General features: G+C 43.7%; 1 protein-coding gene across 6 annotated transcripts; it reads left to right on the top strand.

Moving 5' to 3' along the window:
• The first annotated feature begins 1,217 nt into the window (after positions 1-1,217).
• On the top strand, positions 1,218-22,473 carry pde7a (phosphodiesterase 7A). 6 transcript variants are annotated; one of them, XM_084049135.1, is made up of 12 exons: positions 1,218-2,275; positions 12,970-13,030; positions 15,762-15,848; positions 16,620-16,774; positions 16,897-16,960; positions 18,636-18,832; positions 19,366-19,497; positions 19,697-19,788; positions 19,984-20,128; positions 20,224-20,320; positions 20,445-20,525; positions 20,627-22,473. In XM_084049135.1, the coding sequence occupies exons 1-12, from the start codon at positions 2,138-2,140 to the stop codon at positions 20,887-20,889; spliced, it is 1,512 nt and encodes a 503-aa protein (XP_083905261.1). In that variant the 5' UTR covers positions 1,218-2,137; the 3' UTR covers positions 20,890-22,473. The 6 variants fall into 6 exon arrangements, with proteins under 6 accessions (XP_083905261.1, XP_083905260.1, XP_083905259.1 ...); XM_084049134.1 differs by having other exon boundaries at positions 16,617-16,774; XM_084049133.1 differs by having other exon boundaries at positions 15,759-15,848.
• The last annotated feature ends 128 nt before the right edge of the window (positions 22,474-22,601 follow it).

Raw genomic sequence — 22,601 nt, 5'->3', positions numbered from 1 at the left:
GCCTCCTGTTCTAACTTTTTTGGGGTTTCCTGGAGCCGTAAGCATTTTTTCATACTGTGGGCGCAGTGGTGTTCTGGTTGGTTTATAGGGCTCGATGAGTTCTTTGAGACATATTGGTGCCTGTCCATTGAGAGCCTTGTATGTGAGGAGGAGAACTTTAAACTCGATTCTGTATTTAACCGGGAGCCAGTGCAAAGAGGCCAATGAAGGAGTGATATGATCTCTTCTTCTGGTTCCTGTCAGTATGCGCGCAGCGGCATTCTGGACAAGCTGCAGGCTATTTAGGGATTTACTTGGGCAGCCTGATAGTAAAGCGTTGCAATAGTCCAGCCTAGAAGTAACAAATGCGTGGACAAGTTTTTCTGCATCATTTTGGGACAGAATGTGCCTAACTTTTGCAATATGACGCAGGTGAAAAAAGGCATTTCTTGAAATTTGTTTTATGTGGGACTGAAAGGACATGTCTTGGTCAAACGTGACTCCCAGATTCTTTACAGTGGCCCTGGAGGTCAAGGTAATACCATCTAGGGTAAAATTCTCATCGGCTAATTTATCTCTGAGGTGCTTAGGGCCAAGTACAATAACTTCAGTTTTGTCCGAGTTGAGGAGTAGGTAATTACGGGTCATCCAACTCTTGATGTCTATAAGACATGCTTGAAATTTAGCCAGTTGATCTGTTTCATCTGGCTTCATTGATATATATAATTGTGTATCATCTGCATAGCAATGGAAATGTATAGAGTGTTTCCTAATTATCTCACCTAAAGGAAGCATATATAGAGTAGTATTGGTCCAAGTACAGAGCCTTGGCTTGAAAATGTTTGAGAACCACTGGTTTAAACAACATTTAGGAAACAATCCCAAATAATCAACAACACTTTAGAAACAAGCACAAAACATCGCAGCCCGCAACCAACCAATATCTACAAGCAACTTTACAGAAAAACAAGCCCAATGTCGCTTATAATAAGCGGACATGGCAACACTGATGTCCACATCGTCTGCAAACGACTGCTCATATCGGCTTGGGGATCGCCACGGTAGCCAATGGCGTGTTCCGTTTCAAACGTGGCACGCTCTGTCGCCCAATGGCGTCAGAGTTAACATCGGGTGCCTCGTTGCCATTGGATGAATTCGCTCAAGGGCGTTTCAGGTTCTGCCCCAACAGCACCATCTCTGGCAGGTGGTGTGTGCTTTAAAATCAAGCTGTTGTAGGCTAATGGTTAGGAGGACGGTAGATAAGGTTGTTGCGGGAAAACCAACACGGCATTGGTTAATATTCTGTTATTTTTCGGTTGATCGTTTTGCATTTTGTGCCATTTTTAAACGGCTTGGATACGATCCGCAATCGGGGAGAGAATGAGCGTCGGGGTTCCCTAGTCTCTGAGCCAGGCAGACACTTCATGTTTCACGGTAGTGTGTGTGGTGGGTCCGATATGTGGTGAATTAAGACAACTGGTTCTTTATGCAGCTTTGGAGGAAAAAAAAGACGGTAGTTTCTTATTAAGTCCGAATGAAAACCCTCACAGCCACGTTAGAAAAGGTCTCTCATCATCACGGAGCTCTCTCACTTTACATCTACCGGTGTTGCAACATACGGTTGATGACATTTTTGGAAGTGGTGGTCTTGCCTTTTGTTTTGATTTGGGGGGATACCATGATAGGCGGATCTTTAACACAATGAAGCGCATATGATACGAACGGACCTTTTTTCTTTTGACACAAAATGAGGAAGCGTTCATATAAAGACTCAGAAAATGCTAAGGCCTCGTCGTCAGTCTGTGGGCCCAGGATCTGTTTGAAATGAGGAGGAAAGAAAGGGCAGCGTGCGAATTATTGGACTAGAATGACATCAAACGAGATTAGCAGCGAACCTAAAAAAAAAAAAAAGACACATCATCAATGAATGAAGGCGATCCGGGCACGTTTTGAGTTGCTGCTCACAATGAACAGAAACACTTTGCAGCACAAACACGGATTATTTCCACAATATTGAAGCCCCTCGCCGACTTTTGCTGCAAGATTTACCATCTTCTCGCATTTATCGCCATCATTTATTTGTCTTGTTGTGATTCCACTATTTCTTTTGTCCACATTTTTTTTTATCCGGATACAGTCCTGAGACCCTGACTGTTCAATGGAAGTATGTTATCAGCTGCCGGTGTTGCCTCTAGACAGGCCGGTTCCCAAGCATGTCCTCAGCCGCAGGGGAGCCATTAGTTTCAGCTCCAGCTCGTCTCTGTTCGGAGCCCCAGATCCCAGACAGCTGTCACAGGTAAAAAAAAATCCAAAAAAATCCTCAAAGCATTTTCTCTTTTTTTTTTTGTTTCATTTTATTTAATTTATTTAGTGGTCATAGTGTAGTGGCACTGGAATCACATAGGCCTGCTACCTTCAGACGTGAACGATTCTCTGGAATCTTGCAGGTGGTTGTTCTTTCTGAGGACACACACACACACACACACACACACACACACACACACACACACACACACACACACACACACACACACACACTCTTTCTCTACAAACGCTTTGCATTTTTGCATGTTGTTCCTTCTGGGTCTACATCAGTGGTTCTCAAATCTTTTAATTTCAAGGACCCCCCCCCCCATAACCCTGTCTCTGTACACTCTCAGTTAGACCTGTAAGGGTCCATTTGAAACCTCAAGGAACCCTGAGGGTCCCTGGACCCCACTTTGAGAACCACTCATTACATTGCGGCCAGTACACTGACAGCACCGAGCCTAAAGTATCACATTTTACAACAGTTGTCTCAAGAGACCAGGTCTGCATTTGTCACAAAGGAACGTGCCACACTGTCACTTATGTTAACATCCTTGACACATTGACATAGAGTGTGGGCCTAATTCTCAGAAATGAGTTCCTGGAATTCCTAATGTGACGTGAGAGAGTTTAACAGAGGCTACAGTAGCCTAATGTAATGTTGTTGTGGGTGATGTTCTGCTTGGTTCTCTTGTGCATGGAAACACAAGCCATTGCAACAACACATCTGCCAATTTGTGAACGACTTTCAACCTGGCATTCTTATTTTGGGCATGTCATATTCAAGATGAAACTATTATATATATATATTTCCAAGAATTCTCAAAAAGAGCAGAAATAGCAGATCTACAATCTCACAATGCGACTCGACCGGGTAAACCAAGCAAGCACTACGTTAATGCTGTTGATTGTTTGCGAGCTCCCCGGTGGCATTGTATTGTCCCAACATACATCATTTATATAATGCCACCCGTCTGTGCCTGACTGCTTCCCTCAATACGGAGAAAGTTCATAACCAGTGTCACATTATAATGCACTGGGTCAGCTGTGTGAGAGAGTAAGTGTCCCCTTTGATAAGGCTGTGTCCATTAGCCCTTTGTCCAGCACTGTGCTCCACATAACCACCCATGTGTGTCTCCTTTGAAAACACCACAACATCACAGGCAGCTCCCTGAACAATCAAAAGACAGATATTGCCTACTCTGTCAAAAGACCCTCAGTATGCCTGTTCTTGCCTAGCCTTTAGCCCTGTGTATAATTAGCATTTCTTCTGTTGTTGGAATATCTGATCTGGTTGGACAAGCCTTGACCCAACCATCCATCCAGCTCTTTGTCCTCACCACCAGCCTCCGTCCTATACTACTTCTTCATCTTCACTACAGGCTGTGTTAAGAAGCCTTATGGAAATAATGTAATGTCAGTGAGTGATTGATGGTATCGAGGAGTGGTCTGTTCTGGAGTAATTCAGCACGGCTGACCATTATTTCCAGACCACTCTCAAAACGTGAAACTCCCAGGTGACCCAAAAACCTCAGGGGACATGCCATCTGCGCAAGATCATTCTCCTTGGCTGTAGAAACACAAGTGAGCACTATTGTGTTTCTTGGTCAGGTGTCACAGATGCTTCCTTTAATCGTGTGTGTGCAGTCATCGTGATCCATTGTTGTGGAAAAAATGGCTCACTTGCAGCAAGCAGAAGGCTTTGTAGTGTAAGTGGTGAATGCTTTGAATACCATTTTTGTGGAGGAATAATATATAAAATAATTTATTGCACGAAGGTGAAGGGACGGATGGAACCAAATTGTTCACATAACTATTAGACTATTTTTTTATATCAGTATTAATACAGGCTATGAGAGAAAACACACAAAGCTTGGCACAGTCACTCAGCCTTTGTCATAGAGCAATTGCACTTTTCTAGATATTGTCTTCTTCTGTATACGTATGACCACAAGGGTGCATTTGTTCTCCTTGGCTGCTGTGTTGTTGTGTGTGTGGTTCCAGAGGCCTGTTGTTTGTGGAAGCAGAGTCGGACTAGCATTGCAGAAAGAGGCAGTTAGGCATGTGCTTGGGCTCTGGGGGCAGTGGTTTGGCCCGCTGCCACACTCACAGATGGCCAGAGTTTCTGTCAGTTTCTTTCTCTGCCTATCTGGTTTCTCTGTGTTTCGTCTTTCTCTGTCTGTATGTCTGTCTCTCACTGTGCTCACTCCCTCTCTTCCCCTCTCTGATAAAGACATTTCCTCTTGTAAACACAGGACGAGCAAGCAGAGCTGAGGAGACGAAGTCTCAGAAGAATGTGTCATTCTGTGCTCCTGGAATGCATGTGATTGGGTGTAAATATGCTGCTGAAGAGGCGTAGCAAACGGCAATGGCATGAAATAGGCCTAAATGGCTTCTGACTGCCTCACAGAGTGCCTCTACTCTACTGTTATTATTGCCATGCATGTTTGCCGCCTGTTGATTAATTTCTTAAAGGGGACTAGAAGCAGATCCCCCCCCCCCCCCCCCAACTATGTGCAGGTTCCCACTGGAGTGAATTGTAAACATTGCTTTCTCTTATGCCTGAGTAGTGAGACAGATTAGATCACCATGAAAAGATGTGGTATGCTGCAGTATGGCAAAGAAATGAATCATGTGTTTCACATCACATACAACATGTGCAAATGCACAGCTCACACGGCACATAATTAACACGCACATACTGTACTGTAGGTTGGCATTATGCATTCCACGTTTACATCACTGGTTATAGCTCATGGCAGGGTTGATGGTAGCTCTCGGGGGCCCCAAACGTATGCCTGGGCTTTACCCTTGATTTAGTACCAATAAAACGCATCCAACATGCACTGCATTTTATGATCTGATAAGGCCTCGTAATTGTCCATTGTCTTTTTTTTTGGGGGCCAATTGAGCCACTAAAATCAATAAACAGATGTGAGATATTGAGGCCAGTCAGTCACATGGCAGTGTGCAACAACAAGCAAGATCTTTACATAATGTATCTTCATGTGGGACAAACGGACTGGTCTGGGATCAGCTAATCTTTCAGATCATTGTCCATAAGATGGCCCAGAGAACCCGCTGGCCACTGTTCTTGCTCAGCCCCCTTGATATACAGGCCTAAAATACGCAAGCGCACCCGATAGTGCTGCTTGTTTCATCTGCACTGGATGGGCGTTTCTGGGAAGGGTACGATAAGGGAATACTGTACATTACAGCACTTCTTTTTGAGGGAGTCAGTCTGTTGATCTTGACAGAACTGATAAGATTTTTGTTTTTCTTCATGCGGTGCCATCGGATTGACGTGGTTTCAGGATGTGGTAAGAATGCTGAAGGAGCTGTTCAGACTCCGAGACGAGTGTTTCACAACCTTTCACTAAAAACCTTTAACCCTCACAGCGCCACATCTAAGTTCCATGTGTGAGATTGCCATTTTCCTCCAATGACCAGTGAAGAATGGCAGCCGTAGAACATTGCTGTTTATTTCTCGAAGTGTGTTCTTCAGTTGAAAAACAGGATTTAAACAGACCCTACTATGCTCTCTTTAGTTCAAATTTATTCTCCATTTTTCTGTTTCTCAAGGGGGCCCCCTTATCACAAGACTATTTTGTTTCTGTGCTGCAGTGTTGAGACAAATCAGGCGTGAGAATGTGGCTCGACACATCATCACTAACCGACCATGTCAGGGCCAACCGCTTTACTGTATCTGAATTTTAATCATATTTGCTTTTGGTGGCAGGAGGGCTGAATGAGAATGCATTGGACTGCCTGACTCTCAGTCCTATTCACCCATTATTGTACCTGGTGAATTAACATTACATTACTGTTTATGTAGTACACATATTTGTACATATATATCATATGCTAATTAAGTGGCTTTCTTTTAACCCATTTAGACCTGAGGCCGATTCTAAAAACTAAATCCTGACCTTTTTTTCTGAAAAACTTGTAATATTTATTACAACAAATGTATGTTGCTATATACTGTACATAGCAACAACAACCCCAAAAGGGGTTCCCGGCCTGAAAGGTATTGTTACAAATAGGAGTTCCCGCCCAAATGGGTTAAAATAAATAAATAGAAAAAATATTGTTTCCCCTAGGCACACTGGCAGTGATTATTTTTTTAATCACTTTTATTACATTTTCAAATCAATACAGGTGAAATCCCTCAGAGGTTATTAAGGTTTGGATATAGAAAGGGTAAGCTGACCCAGAGAAGTAATTAGAATCCAGCGATGATGTCTGAAATGATGAAATGCCATCGCAGGGGAAGACGACCCTGCAGGAACATGAAGCATATCATTCCCCCATCCCCCACCCCTTGGCTCTGCTCTTCTCTTAGAGCGCTGCTAAAAATCACATTTTATACAAGGCCACCCTTTTTTAAAGTGCACTGTGTAAAAAAAAAAGAAGAGAGCCTTAAATGAGTTTATGACTCTTCACTGCTGCTAGTAAAGAAAGCACTGGTTGCAGAGGTTACTCCATGTACAAGTGGACTACAATTTTCTGTGGTTTCCCCAGCCACCTTTTTGTAGCTCCACAAACACAGGCCACCCCCCTCTCTCTAGCTCCCTCACTCTCTCTCTGCTGGGCTGTTCTCTCCCAGCCCCCATGCCTCCTCTTGGAGGCTCACTGGAGATGGAGTGTGTTGTAGAGGAGAGTGTTCTTATAAAACACTGTTAGCAGCAGGTAGACTCAATTTGTGGCTTTGTGTAAGCAGCGGCGGCTGGTACACACACACACACACACACACACACACACACACACACACACACACACACACACACACACACACACACACACACACACACACACACACTCTCTCTCAAAACCTGTGCTGTAAAGTCTGTTTATAGCTTAGCACTCACTCACTGGAATGTGCCGTCACACACAACATACCTCTGCATGTGGTCATAATTCAGAAGGAAGCTTTCGGTTTGTGAAGCTGTGCCGAGTCCAGTTGCTTTTATCTCATGATTCGTACAATCTTTAGTGCTTGTACATGCACATTTTTGTTTGTATGCACTCTCTTGTTTCTGATATGTCAAGAGTTTATGGGAATACCACTGCTGGCTTCCTCCTTTGTCTATGTGATACATCCTCAAATACAACCCTGTTTTTATGACATACGACATGAGGAAGTGAGGGTTTATCACTGTGGCTAAAACAGGGAAGTGTGTTGGCGCTACACTGCGCATCAGACGTTTAACCACCACTGGAAAGGTCTTAAGGCACACATTACCAGCTCAGTCACAGCGGTGGCGATGACATGAGAACATGTTTGCAGTAGTCAGTCACTGAGCTACTTTTCAGCTAAATTTCAGTTGACATATCTGTGATTTAGCCATGGACACCAAGCGTTGTGCTGTTTGTGCTTGCATTATGCACAGATCACAACAGTTTCTGGACACACCTTTGTTAGTTTATGGGCTATCTGTTTATTCCAACAAGATTACCTCAGTACATGGTACTTAACTACTGCAATGCCACTTCCGGCTATTTTGAAGAATTACCTTGAAAATGCAAAATATTCGGGCCCTGGAGTGACAGGTTCTGACATCACGTGACCCCCTGACCTTAGAAACTTGAGAACTTTAGCTGAGACCACAGTTAACACAGGAACTAACGTACTGAGAGTGGCAGCAAGCAAGCATGAGTCTTTATTTACCCTTTCAGCTGTAACTGCCCGGGGATACCATTCCAGTTGTGTAAAATGGGCTGATCTCATTGGGCTGATCTCATTATCTGTGGGTGAATATGTAAATGTGCGCACGCACATTTACATATTCACTCACAGACAATATTATGCTATATCATGTGTGATTCTCCCTTTTAAATATAAAGTACAGGCAAGAGCTGTTTGATAAATTGTTTTACTTCAGGAGCTGTCACTGTAATATTTAAATTTATAATAATCTGGTTCTAAATGTAGATTAACATTACCTTTTTTATATATGGGTTGATTAATTATTTGCCCTTACCCAGTCGTCACCAATAGTTTCTCCACTGACACTGGTTAGTCGGGCCCTTATTTCTGCTTGATCAGGTTAAAGCTGCGTTCTCGTGGTGTCGGGGGTTGTGGGTTAGCCAGGGTTGTGTCCTTCATAGAACAGAGGTTAATCTGACCGGTAACTGCTGCTGAGAAATGCTGACATTCAGCAACAACAGAGGCCTGACGTCAGTAAGGCAGTCGCAAACATTCTTTAAGTAGAATGGAATGTGTGTGTGCGTATTCTCATGTACTCTGTGACCAAAATAGTTGCTGATGAATCCATTTTGTCCTCACTGATAAACATTATGTTTTGTAAAGTATTGGCAAGAGAGGATCATCTTAAAAACCACATTGATGATTTTTTCATAACCTTTAAATCTGTGATTATGTGCACACAAAAAACAAGCAAAACAAAAAAATGTACTAGTACATTATTGATTGATAAGAAGAAATGGGTGCTTATTGAACTAGTAACCTGGATAATGTGCTGTGTGCAGGTTACATTGTAGGTTCAAGTCCTGCCCACGAGTTAGACTGAAACTACACGTGTGTCCTCTCTTTCCCGCATGTCTGTCTGTACTGTGTATAATATCCCGTGAAGCATCACACCCCAAACAGTAATCTCACAGAGGGTGCTCGTGTTAATGGACGTTGGACTGTGGAAGGCATGTGTTCTCGTGCGTATCCGTCAGCATGGCAGGGGCGTGTTGTGTAGGGCCGTCATGATCTTGAAGTACTTGACGATTAATATTGTCATGCAAAACATTGTGATCAACGGTTGATTTAAAGGTGTTGTTTTTGGCATTGTAAAATTACATTCATGTTTGTGCTTTGTAAATGAAAATTGCACATGGCAGATATGAGAAAGAGCAAATATACCGGTACAAAGAAATGTATAACCAAAATAATGTACTATGGCCAAAATAGGCCATAATTTATATTGTTATGCTTTCAGAATTAGTGGAAATAGCGGCTTGAGACACGTTGTGAGCTTGTAGATCTGCTATTTCATTTTTCAACAGCTGAATTGATGCAGATGAATGGAGACAATTCTGACGATTTTGCTAAATAATGATTTCAAATAAATGTGATCAGGCGATTGTGTGATAATTGAGACGGGCCTAGTTGTGTGGTGTGGTGTGGGCCGGGCTATTTCTCAAGGGTAAAATGTGACTTTCCCCTACTCCTTTTGCACTGCTGATGTGACTTTGACAAAGTGCTTGCAGCACCCCCCTCCTTCACACCAGCTCTCGAGGGAGCACATGCCAGTGTGTCTACTCCAGTGCCAATTGGGTACTGGCCCCCTGCCAGCATGTTTTTGTTTGCAGCAAGTTGTGGCCAGAAGGAGTGTTGGGGCATGCATTGGCAAGGCTGGTGACTCTCAGTCCTAGTGCCAGCATTGTACAGTGCCCAGTGCCCACATATGTTGCAGCCAGTAGCCACCCCCTCAAAAACACACGCACACACACACACACACACACACACACACACACACACACACACACACACACACACACACACACACACACACACACACACACACACACACACACACACACACACACACACACACACACACACACTATATATATATATTACTCACACTAACCACCAGTGCTGTGTGTAAACACAGAGGTCTGTTGACACTAAAATACAGCTTTGCAGATTACCCACCATGAGTCAAGCTGTTTGCTAGCCAGTAAAATATTAGCTTTGGATTGGGAGCTGTCATGTGGGCTTGAGGAGAGGCAGGGTCAGTATGAATGAATGTATGTATGTGCGTGCGTGTAGGGGGGGGGGGGGGCATACACTAATCCTTATACTACAGTGTAAGGTGGGGAGGTGTGCAAGCGCCTTTTGTGTTTCAACACGTGTCTCTGCATGCACTGCTGACAGTGGTCATTAAATGGTAACAGAATCAAGACTCATATCAGTTCTACCGTTTACCCACCATAGTATCAGACCATAACATTACCCTGACTCAATTTTCAGTCAAATTTGCACAAATCTGTTAACAGCAGATTGCCATCCCACGTAGGGGGTTTGTGGGAGGAAGAAGGCTTCGGAGTGTATTGTTTTTCTTCGGTGAGCTGCGAAGAGAGCCCTAGGGGATGGACAAGAAATGGAGAGAAAATAATGGAAGAGAAGAAGAGCGCAGGGGAATACTAATGAATAAAAATTGTGTATGCAAATATGCTCAACCCATTGACGTCATGACTTGTGCTGTGTGCCATCTGGGGACACCCTGGCCAGCAAACAGAGCTGCAGCAGCTCACAGCTGAAGACTGTGAAGCAGCCAGGCTGCTAACCTGCTAGCCAAGTTGCTAGCTAGTTAGCTAGCTAGTCAGTCAGCCATTTGATCAGTTATTCAGGTGGCTAGCCAGTCATTTGGCCAGCTAGCTGGTCATCAGTGAGCCTAACAATATCCATAGATTACTTGGTAAGCTAGACAGTCACGACTCAGCCCACAGCATACTAAACAGCCAGCCAATCACAGATGAGCCAACCAACCAGTTACTCAGGCTGAGTGACTGGTTGGGGGAGGGGGAGGGGGGGGATTATCTACTACTACTATGACTGTGACTGCTGCACTTACATCCTGCTGACTGCATGTAGCTGGGTCATTATTTGACTTAAAATGTATAAAAGTATATATGTGCCATGCGCAACATACAAAAGATAATACTGGGTTTCAAAGAAACGGAACAAGAAAAAGGGTCAACTGTTACACGTTTTAAAACTAGCTGTTAAATAATGTATTGACTTGCATGGCACACTGCACTGTCTGCAAGGTAAAATAGATAGTTTCCTAGACAGCATTATACTGAACTTGAGCTTTGTTTACCACTCCTACACAAAGGGTTGACGTCAGTGTGAAGACACATTTGGGGGTACTACTGTACCTGCAGAATAAAATAAAGTAAACCCAGTACAGTACAGTAGAGTAGAGCTGAACTGAATCTATGCAATGTAAAAGCGGCATTATGAGGACAATTCTGGTCTGAGATAAAGCAGTCCCTCTTAAGCTGAGGGCAGTTTTTCCAGTTATGTGACCTCAAGCTTTGTGAGTATAGGGATTGATGCTGTGTCCACATTTACCTCTCAGTTTGAGTATGAAAATCTCTCTGTCTCTCGCTCTCACATACTCTCACATTCGCTCTCTCGCTCTGCTCTTGCATGCTCACTCAGTATACCTGGTGCGTGTCAGTGTGCCAGTGATGTATCCCAGTAATCACCCAGCAACTGCTCTCAGCCTTAAAGTGAACGGGTTGGGTTTGGGGGGGGGGGGGGGGGTGTGATGAGCCTTCTCTCAGCTGCCTTTCACTAAAGTATTTTTCTGTTTCTTAAACCCTGGGACCTGGGCACTACCTGAAGCCTTGCTGTAACTCTTGAACGTGCTAAATATCCCATCATGCTGGATTTACACATTTCAAGGCTTGTTTTTCTGTGTGTGTCTGTAGTCTCTGTACTGTATGTGTGTGCATGCATGCATAATGTGTGTAAAAACAACACGTGTGTTTCTCACATGACTGATAGCAATAGTTGATAGCAATAGTGTGTGTGTCTATCTGCCAGATATGGTGTTGAAACATGTTTATCAGTAACGGTTCTACAGAACACACACACACACACACACACACACACACACACACACACACACAGGCGCACACATGCTTGCGCGCACGAGTAGAGACAGTTTTTACACACCCTCTCCTTATCAGGCACTGCATATTCCCTAACTGAACATTGCGTCTTTAGACCAGTATATTTAAAATAGCCCTTATCGTATCACTTTGACAGAGTTTGCTGGTTCCCTGGAGGGGCAGTTTGGAGGGCAGGGGGTGTGGTATATTGTCCTTGTTTATTTTGGGCATAACACTTGCATATCAGGTGGATCATATCGTGCTGTATATCAAATCTGTCCCATGGATCTTTGACATAAGATAAGACCTTTATTGATCCCACTGGGGAATGTTGTGTATAGTATAGATAAGTTAGTCTCTAAATGCTTCGTTCAACTTTACAAGAGGCTTTGGACAATGTCCCAGCTTTCATTGCTAAAACATGGGTGGAAGACCAGTGGTGTTACTGTTTTGGTCGTTGGAGGGGACACCGGCGTGTGGCCAGTATTTTTTCACACGCATGTAAGACGTGGTGCGGTGCACGCGTGTGCACGCCACCGCCGTACCGTACACGCTCAAAGGAGGACGGACAGGCGACGGCTAAGTGTTTTAGGATCACATTGTTCTTTATTTCTGGGAAAATACTGCAAATACCACAAATAAGAACAGCAAAATATAACTGCAAGCAGCAATACTGGGGGTCAAGCAATGACCAAAATACAACATGGTGACCCAATTTTGTTGGGTTTTGTGAAAACACACGTCCAATTAGTTTGACCCAGGGCAGATGTTAGTGTTTAGATCGGCCATCACCCCATCCCACAGGTTTCTTAGTGGCTGTTCGAGGCACTGTTCTAGCAACTATCTTGGATATTTATGTCCCCAGAGCTATCAGTAAACGGGGATCTCCGATCATCTCTCAACACAAGACTATAATGTCATATTCACATGGCAGTTCACAAAACTGAAATATAATCCACAAGATGAAAAATGTATGTTCTATTGGGCAGAATGTACTTTATTATGTATGTTTAGGCTAATTATTTTCTTTTTGTGTTTCCACAGAGACGAGGGGCCATCTCCTATGACAGCTCAGACCAGACAGCCCTCTACATTCGCATGCTAGGTAAGTACTTCCCACTGTCTACACACACACACACACACACACACACACACACACACACACACACACACACACACACACACACACACACACACACACACACACACACACACACACACACACACACACACACACTCTTGCTGTCACTCTCACTATATTGTTGCCACAGTGTTATTGTTAGCCCAGTTTGTGACTTCCCCCTCCGCTATAGCTCCGGCTGAGGGCGGGACCTGCGAAAGTAATTAGTATTTCGACAGAATGGAAAATCTATTGAAAAAAAATCTTTATCCTGATTTTTATTGCCAGATAAGATAAATTTGGTGCATGCTGGCAAAACGGTTCAAAATGTAGTTTCAACCCGTCAATAAATGTTTCCATTCTGTTGAAATTACAGACATCTTTAGGATACCAGGCTACCTTTTACATTTTTGAGAAGTGTTCATAAAACATTTTTGCCGGTCCCGCCCTCAGTGGGAACGTAACACAGCAGGACCTCATCCCAGAGCGACAGCGGAGGGGGAGGTCATGAACGAGGCTAGTTATTGTCCTTGTTCAATTGCACAATGTCTTAAAAACGTCAGTGAAATAGGATGAGTGCTAGCTGGAGATAGAAATATGTAGAGAAGATGAAGGTGGGGCATGTCTGGAGTTCAGTTCATCCCTGGCCTTTTAATAATCTCTCAATACAATAGGCTTAAGTTGTGTCTGCGTCTGCAGTGTTAAGCATTTCTTAGAATTTTGATCAGATTTACTAAGAGGCAAGATTTGATTTGGAGCTCCACGAGGTTCAGAGGAGACTGGAGGCTTGTGGAATGTCTGTGCGCATTCTCGCGTGTGCGTGTGTGTGCGTGTGTGTGTGTGTGTGTGTATGTGTGTGTATGTTTATGCACGTGTATGGTTTGTTTGTGTGTGTTTTCCTGTCTCTGCTGGCTGAAAGCTCTACTGAGCAAATGAGTCGAATGCATCAAGCTTTGCATTAGGCTTTGATCTGTTGGGAAACAAAGCTGGATCATCAATAAGGTTACTGTAGATAATGGGCGATAAGAAGCAGGATATACCCTGCATAGACCCCACATGGACACAGAGCTGAATCTGACCTCTCGTGTAACCCTTGTATGGCCTGCAGCATTAGGAGCTTAAACAACTGCACACTGGAGCTTTCACCCAGCATTGCTGCACTTTCACATTTGCTGGGAGCCATGATTGATTTAACTCGACTCATGCCAGTTTGTTGTTCGCCAGCTTGATAATATCCATTAGCTGACTGCTGCCACGTGCAACCCCCGGGCACAGCAACGGCAAAGCTTACCGAAGGAGCTTTAGCTTTTTAATCATTTTATGGACTGATGGCAGTCTTGTACGTCACTAGAGCCAAGCATCTGTCCCCTCGATTTTTTTTTATTGAATGAATTGACTGTGAGGACGGAAGCATTCCAATGCAATTTGGTGTTTGCCGAGGGTCAGAGGTCAGCCTGCGATTTTAATGCTGTGCAGGGTTCATGGAGTTTATCACATTGTAACAACGACCTGACCTATATCCACTGCAGAGTAGCAGCACTCACACATCACTGGGAAAACACAGGCCCCCTGACTCTGAAAACCTGCAGTAATCACAAGGATGCACGTGCCCACAGCAGGCACATGCATATGCAGGCGTGACAGATGTCCACATGTGTGCACATGCACACACAGTTTTAGACACACAGTTTTACACACGCACGCACGCACGCACACGCACGCACAGGCACACACACATTGCTTATGATGCCTTTCATTGCGTGTTGAAATGTACCTGACATGTTTGACTTTTTACATTCATATAGTATTAAGAGTTTAAATCACACCCTCTCAAGATAATACTGAGCATCATTGTGCGCCTAATTGTAATTCCCAGTTTCTTTTGGTATTTTAATAGGGGCTTGCATAGTTTTCCAACAACTGTTTGCAAGTAAGTAAACATGCTCGTTCAGAGGCAAAGCGAACCAATATGATCGCACCGATTGCCATCTAATGCACATTGTAAATCCCCAAAGGTGTTGTGTTGGAAACTTAGTGCTGCAGTGTCTTAGCATCTCGCCGCTGTCGTATCAGCCGTCTGTTGCGTTGAACAGCGCACGTAGCATCACCACCAACTCATCGTGCTTCCGGCTACAGTTGTGCACACACTGGCAGACCAGCTCCCGTGTGGCTGGTCACAAAGTCTGCTCCTCTGCCTGACTACTAACAGAGCCATAGATAGACAATAGATTGCCACTGGTGGCTCTGATTCACTAATGCTAGAGCAGGCCGTCCTCACGTGGCACTGCATGCTCAACCGACTGTGTCTCTGTCCACCGGCGTTTGTCTCTGGGAAAGTGTTTTTGTGTCTGTGTATGCGTGTGTAGTGTATACAATACATACCAGACCAAGGTCAAATAGTATTTATAAGTAAATCATGAGCTTTTTTTCCCTTGAACTAACGGGGGTTTACCGCATCAGGTCAAATCACTTGGTGTCGGATAAGTCGGTTGCAGAAAAGGTGTACTACTCAATGTACTTGCAAATACTTATTTGTGGTAGTCAACATTTTCTAGGGGTTATTGTTGTTGTATAGGGTAAACCCCGCCCATGTGGCACCTAATTATTACAACAAGTATTTACAGATACTAAGCTGGCCCAGGTCTGGTACAGATGCAGTGCTTAGTCTCGGTGCAGCATGACTCTTGAGGAAGTGTGTGTTGGTTTCCTCTAGGAGATGTGAGAGTGAGAAGCCAAGTTGGATTTGAACCAGAACGAAGGAGCTCCCACCCGTACCTGCGTATCGACTTCCGAACTATTCACAGTGAGTATGAATCACGGGCAATTAGCCGGGCTAACCTGCGCTCCGCCGATGACAAGGGAGATAGCGCCGATAGAATGTGGTTCTGCTCAGGGCTCCGCTCCTCTCCAGAGACACTGCCAGATGTTTGTGCATAACTCGGTTGTTTCACACACTGATAAGGCCTCAAGGTGTGTCTTAGAGTGTAAACCTTGTGCAGGGATTGTTTTATTTTTTTAAACATTTTTTATCAGAGCGGTGCTAATGGTGTTCACAGCACTTAGGCTGGGCAAACTACTTCCTGAAACGCATTTAGAGAACTTCAAACATTGACTTGTAAGGTGTGTGTGTGTGTGTGTGTGTGTGTGTGTGTGTGTGCGTGTTCGTTCACATCCTGAACCCAAATGTAATCCTTCCTCATGCTGACGTGTTTCCGGGCTGCAGTCATGGTTTATACTGGCAGAAACCCTTTTTTTTGTTGGTGTGCGTGCACTTGTGTGTGTGTATGTGCGTGGATATGAACTGTCCACTGACAAAGCAATGACTGGTGTGTGTTCCCAGACGGGAGGCTTAAGAGTGGGGCGGCTGTGTCAGCAGCGAGTGTGTTTGTATATCGCTGTGATTGTGTCTGAGCCCCTGCAAAGTCTGTGTGGCCGCATCAGTTCTCAGCTCCATGAGTTCATGAAATAAAGATTCCATGAGTGATATGTCATTATGTTCATTCCAGTCAAATCTACTACCCAGTTATCTCATCGTTTATTTCTCTGTGTGTGTGTTTGTGTGTGTTCGCAGCAGGCTCGGGGTCAAGCTCGACCACTTGTATCTCTGGAGCAAGGATTCACAGGCTGCTCAGCTTCCAGCGGTACCTGCACTCATCACGTCTACTGCGGGGAACACCCCAGCACATTCCCCTTCACCTCCTTGATGAAGATTATGCTGGACAGGCCAAAGTATGCCATATGTCACTCATAATACTGATGAACTCAAGACTCATGGTTTTGCTTAACTGTCACAAAGGACATGCCTTTACCTATGTGTTTATTTGTTTGTTCTGATTTCCTACTCTTTGCAGTGCATGCTGGAGAGGGTCGGGTGCTGGACTTTTGACATCTTCCTCTTCGACAGGTTGACAAACGGTAGGCTGCAGCCCCAGTCGATATTTCAAAATGCCAGTTAGCATGTGTTGTACTGTCTACCTCAGATTCCTGAATGAGACGTTTAAGATGCCATAATAAGACTCATCATACTGGTACATGCTGGCTTGGTGGCCGTACATTAGCGCAACCTGTTGGACGGCACACATCTTTTGAAGTCTTTACTTAAATGAAAAAAGAGTGTAGAGTCTTACTCTTTATACTCTTTTTATGAATATTTTATATTGTCTTGTTATCTGACTTGAGATTCTGACATTTGTGCTGATCTCACAAATGACCAAATCAATACAAAATATCTGCCAGTCTTGTCCAATTCCTATGACTATATTTTGTAACTACAAATTGTAACTGCTTAAACAAATGTGACGGCCATTGTCACATGACTCACAAGACCACTTGTGCCTAATTTGGTGGAGAAATAAATCTCTGGCCTGGCGGAGATAAAAAAATAAAAATAAAAAAAGTAGTTTGGGTACTTCTGTGGTCTACTACTGTAGTCTCTTAACCCATTAACTCTTTGACTGCCAGAAATAAAACGTTGCCATAATTTGCCAAGCCACTGCCAGCGATTTTCGAGTGTTTTCACTAACCTTTGAAAAATCATAGAATATTTATCTCGAGTATGATCGATCCCCTGATCACTTTAAAAGATGTATCCGAGTCTCTGAGAATCGGGGAATCGCCGCGATCATCATCTTTCCATAGTTGTGGGCAGTTGAATGCAGGTTGTTTTTGCCAAAAAGCAACAGAAACAGAGAAAAAGCCAATTTTCCAAGAGTTAAGACCGGGAAAGCATCTGTGTCACTTTAGATTTTAAACACTTTAACCATTATTTTATACTTTGGCTATTCAAAAAGCAGCAGATCTTGTAAATCTGCTTATTTATTTTAAATTATGAACAAATTTGTACAAATCTTTGCTATTAAAGCGATTTTTTTTTACTCAAATCTTTGCTTCTGGGGGTCCCTGGAACAAAATATTTTGAGATGGGGGTCGGCGGCCAAATACGTAAAATTTTGGGGGTCCTTGACATGAAAACGTTTAAGTTAGTTATTTTTTTCAGAAAACCGTTAGGATTAAGAAGACATCAGAATCGTCCTCAGGTCTTAATGGGTTAAGACAGACTGTTGGCTCACACAATTTTCGAATGCCTCACTCCCACTTCCGTTTCGTCTTTGCAGTCACGTAAATTGGTCCCACTGTAAATCTAATTAGTCGAAGCATATATTATTAATATATTTTTGTGAACGGAAATGACGGAACAGATGGCGGCTTCCTTTATCGGCTTTCAGGAGGTGTATTTACACTCTATGAAAAACATCTAAAATAGGCATCTAAGCATAGTAGTCAACCTATTGTAGGTTGACTACTATGCTTAGATGCCTATTTTAGATGTTTTTCTATTACTATGTGTTTTTATTGATGTCTCTATGAGAGTTGCTGTAACACCTTAATTTCCCTTCGGGGATGAATAAAGTACCTACCTACCTACCTACCTATGTAGCATTCGAAGATTGTGGAATACCTTAGTTGTCTGGCTTGAGGGACTAGTGGCCTACTGCTTCACAGTTCCAGCCTCAGAATAAGTAAAAATGATGATGCCTCATCTGGTGTCGAATGAAAGTGACTGACTGTTGGCTCTCCCCGCCTCGTGCAGGAAACAGCCTGATCACCCTGACCTTGCACCTGCTGAACCAGTATGGCTTGGTGGAGCTCTTCCAGCTGGACATGGTGAAGCTCTGGAGGTTCCTGGTCATGGTCCAGGAGGACTACCACAGTGACAACCCCTACCACAATGCTGTGCATGCCGCTGACGTCACACAGGCCATGTACTGCTACATGCAGGAGCCCGCGGTGAGTGCATACAGTAGGAGGGCTCATCATTGCATCTAACCGTGTTATCGGTCATAGATGTTAATGTAGACTCTACAACTGGGTTATCAAAAGGTGCACAGCACACCGGTCCTTGTGAGGTACAGTACCAGCCAACGGATTAAACACAAAATAATAAAAGAGTATAGCCACACACTTTTATCTGCCACCCTGAAGTAGGCAGCTTAGTCTGTCGGGTCAGTCTCTGTGTACATAATGAAATTTGCATCGGCAGGTACGAGTGTGTGGCTATACTCTTTTATTATTTAGTAGACTCTTCAACTGTCAAATCCTCTGCAATGTAGAGGATCTGACAGTCAGCTGGCCAGTCTTTGCAAAGTGCTGGATATCCAATAAAGTTCCATAGAGTGGGAAAATCTCTAACTTTTTAAATTCATGAATCATCTGATTTAAGATCAAGTCAAAATAAAATGAAATGTACTGTGTGCAAAAAAGAGAAGTAGTTGTGAGTATGTGCTTGACATTCTTGTAATCTTGTCTTGTCTCACGTGCAGCTCGCCAAATCCCTGACCTCCTGTGACATTCTACTGGGCCTGATAGCGGCCGCCACTCACGACCTGGACCATCCCGGGGTTAACCAGCCTTTCCTCATCAAGACTGACCACTACCTAGCCACACTGTACAGGGTGAGAACCCGTCGCAGCATGCACTTTATCCATCACCTGTACACAAGCTGTGAAAAACATCTCTTTGTTGAAAGCACTTGGTTTGAAAATGAGTTTTACACATGAGGTGATCCATCAGATTCCATTTAGCATGAGTCAGGATGTGCACATTTGTCCATAATGCATGTAATTACATGTATTTTATTTTTTATTGTGAAAGAATACCTCAGTTCTGGAGAACCACCACTGGAAGTCTGCTGTCGGCCTAATCAGAGAGACGGGGCTATTTGGGCACTTGCCTGCTGAGGACAGGTCAGTCTGACATAGAATTTGTATGTGAAGACCATTTGGTTCTCGGCTGCAGCAAGTGCTGCTAATTTAGTCCACCTCAAATTGTCTGCTACATCAGACAATACTCCAGTAAATGGCAGCAGATGCCACAAACATCTCTGACCTAGCACAACCTGTTCATTCTAATCTGATCGATCTGTTTTCTTGACTTGTCAGCCTGAACATGGAGAGGCAGCTGGGCTCCTTAATCTTGGCCACAGACATCAGCAGACAGAACGATTACCTGTCCAAGTTCCGCACTCACCTGGACCAGGAAGACCTGTGCTTGAGCAATGCCAACCACCGCCACTTTGTCCTTCAGGTCAGTTACCTCATAATACTAGGGTTATTACATCGCTGTATTCCATGAAAGCGTGATGGGTTTTTAATTTTCCTTTGGACTCCAACACCATATAGATGGCGCTGAAGTGTGCAGACATCTGTAATCCGTGCAGACCCTGGGAACTTAGCAAGCAGTGGAGTGAGAAAGTGACAGAGGAGTTCTTCCAACAAGGTACCTCCCTTTTTATGCAGTCTTCTCTTTTATATTGTTGTCTGCTCGTTAACTTCCTTATGTTTTTTTATTTTTATTATAACCGATTTAATATGGACTATTTTTTTTAATAATTATTCTATAGGAGACATTGAGAAGAAGCACAGACTTGAAGTCAGCCCACTTTGTGACAGAGAGACCAACACAGTTGGCAAAATTCAAATAGGCAAGTAGCTTTTATATTCCTCGAACAGCGATAACCTTAATTTCAAGCGTTCGTTGACCCTAACGTGCATCTTCATACCTGTGCTGTCTCATCATCTGTAGGTTTCATGACATATGTGGTGGAGCCGCTGTTTGCAGAGTGGGCCCGTTTCTCTGACACTCGTTTGTCCCAGACCATGCTGGGCCACCTGGGGCTGAACAAGGCCAGCTGGGGCAGCCTGCAGCGGGAACAAATCTCCAGCTCAGAGGAGGCAGGACCCAGCTCAGCCGACACCAACGCTGAACCCGGCACCCGAACGGATGGCACCGCAGCCGGGGCAGGAACCAACTCCAAAGAAATACCTCAGGGAAGCACACAGTCCTGACAGGGCCTGATAGGGCCTCAGTACACACTGGGGGCTGGGTGGGGCATCTAGGGAGGGGGTATGACCCCTATTCCCCAAGTTGCTGCCCCACCTCATCCTAAGACCTGAATAATTTGATGTTGTTGCTTTTGCCTCCCATCTTGACAAACCACTGATTTTATTTAATTTATTTAATTTTAAATTCCTTTTTTGTTGCATAGAGCAATACATAGATACCTCATTTGGCTACTGCTGTAATTGTCTTTTATTTGCTTTATTTTATTTATTTGTCCACTGTAGTTTTGGCATTAATGATTAAACACCACTATTTCCCCCCTTTTATTTTCTTTGGTTAGCTAATGTAAGGGAATAACAGTATCGGAACTGAAGAATACACTTTTTTTTAAGTGCCAATTGCAAATATTTGAAGAATGATTTGAATGAGATGACTTTAGTATTCTGACAGGAGACTCAATTGATGCTGTGTTGCATTTGTAATGAAGATTTTTCCTCATGTAAAAAAGAAAAAAATGAAAATGTGACAAGCCCAGTCCTTTTGCTGCCTCTATGAAGACTGTTTACGCATCTCCTTGTTCGTTTGTCATTTCTGTCCCTGAACTGAATTTGGTTTGCTCCACGGTCTGCCTTCTAAGCACAGATGTGAAGAATTACTATTCTATGAACCGTCAAACCTACTGTTTAAGCCATGAGCTGAACCTTAGTCAACCACACCAGATATGCCATAGAAACATCGCCTTTGCTACTAGTATGTATTCAGCTCCTTGCACTCCTGAACCATGTGTTGGACATGCAGCTCCTGTTCCATGACATCTCCAAGGTATTGATGAACTTCTATCCTTTCTGAGGGGGACAATTGAGAATCTGTCAGTACTGACCACAACATGGAGGCACCTGTGCCTCTCACACTGATGTTCTGTTGCACCTTGTGCGTGCAGCTCATCCCGGAACTCCACTCGCTCAGGGTTTTGCCAGTCTCTTAACAAGAGGGAGAGGGTGGAATGTGGGGATGCAGGGTTGCTTTTCCTGGCTCTGTGCACTTCTACCGAAGGAGACCCTCCCTCTCCCCAGAATGTCTCTTACCATAGCCTCATGCAACCTGGAGGACTGCTCTGATGATGCCTTATAACTATGCACAAACTATGCTAAGTGACCAAACCAACTCGTATTCCCATCAAGTGCATGGTGTGCTTGTCCTTTTGAATGCACTGTCCAATCCCTTTGCCTTTTTGGTTGTGAGGAGCCACCACTCAAACTGTCGTTTTTGTATGGAAACAAAATGGTCGAGTGACTTTGAACATTCCATTTCCTTGTTTGGTTTGTCTACTTTGATTCTGTATAGTGGCACAAATTGTTTGTGTTTAAACATTTTGAACGATAACAGGTGCTTTTCTTACTTTAGCTCATTTGTATTTTGCTGTAAGTGCTGTAAGACTGTTGATAAAACTGTTTACAATTTGTCGCGACAGCCATTTTTGGGAAGACTTCAGTGTCGAGCCAGATTTTGTAAAGGCTTTGCCGTATTGACCTTTTTGATACATGCCTGTTGCAGTTACGATTTCATTAATAAAACCAGTTGTTGACAAATGCCTTGTAAACAGTGATAACTACTTAAATTACTTGATACTATGGTTTGACATTGATGGGATAATCAGGTAAGAGTCTAAAAACACAAGATATGTTATCTCAAGAGCTTTATTGCAATGGACAATTAC

This window comes from Gymnoscopelus microlampas (genome assembly GCF_963454915.1).
Source record: "Gymnoscopelus microlampas genome assembly, chromosome: 22".
Lineage (NCBI taxonomy): Eukaryota > Metazoa > Chordata > Actinopteri > Myctophiformes > Myctophidae > Gymnoscopelus > Gymnoscopelus microlampas.
Note: the sequence above shows the minus strand (reverse complement) of the source record. Positions and strands in the feature narration are given on the sequence as shown.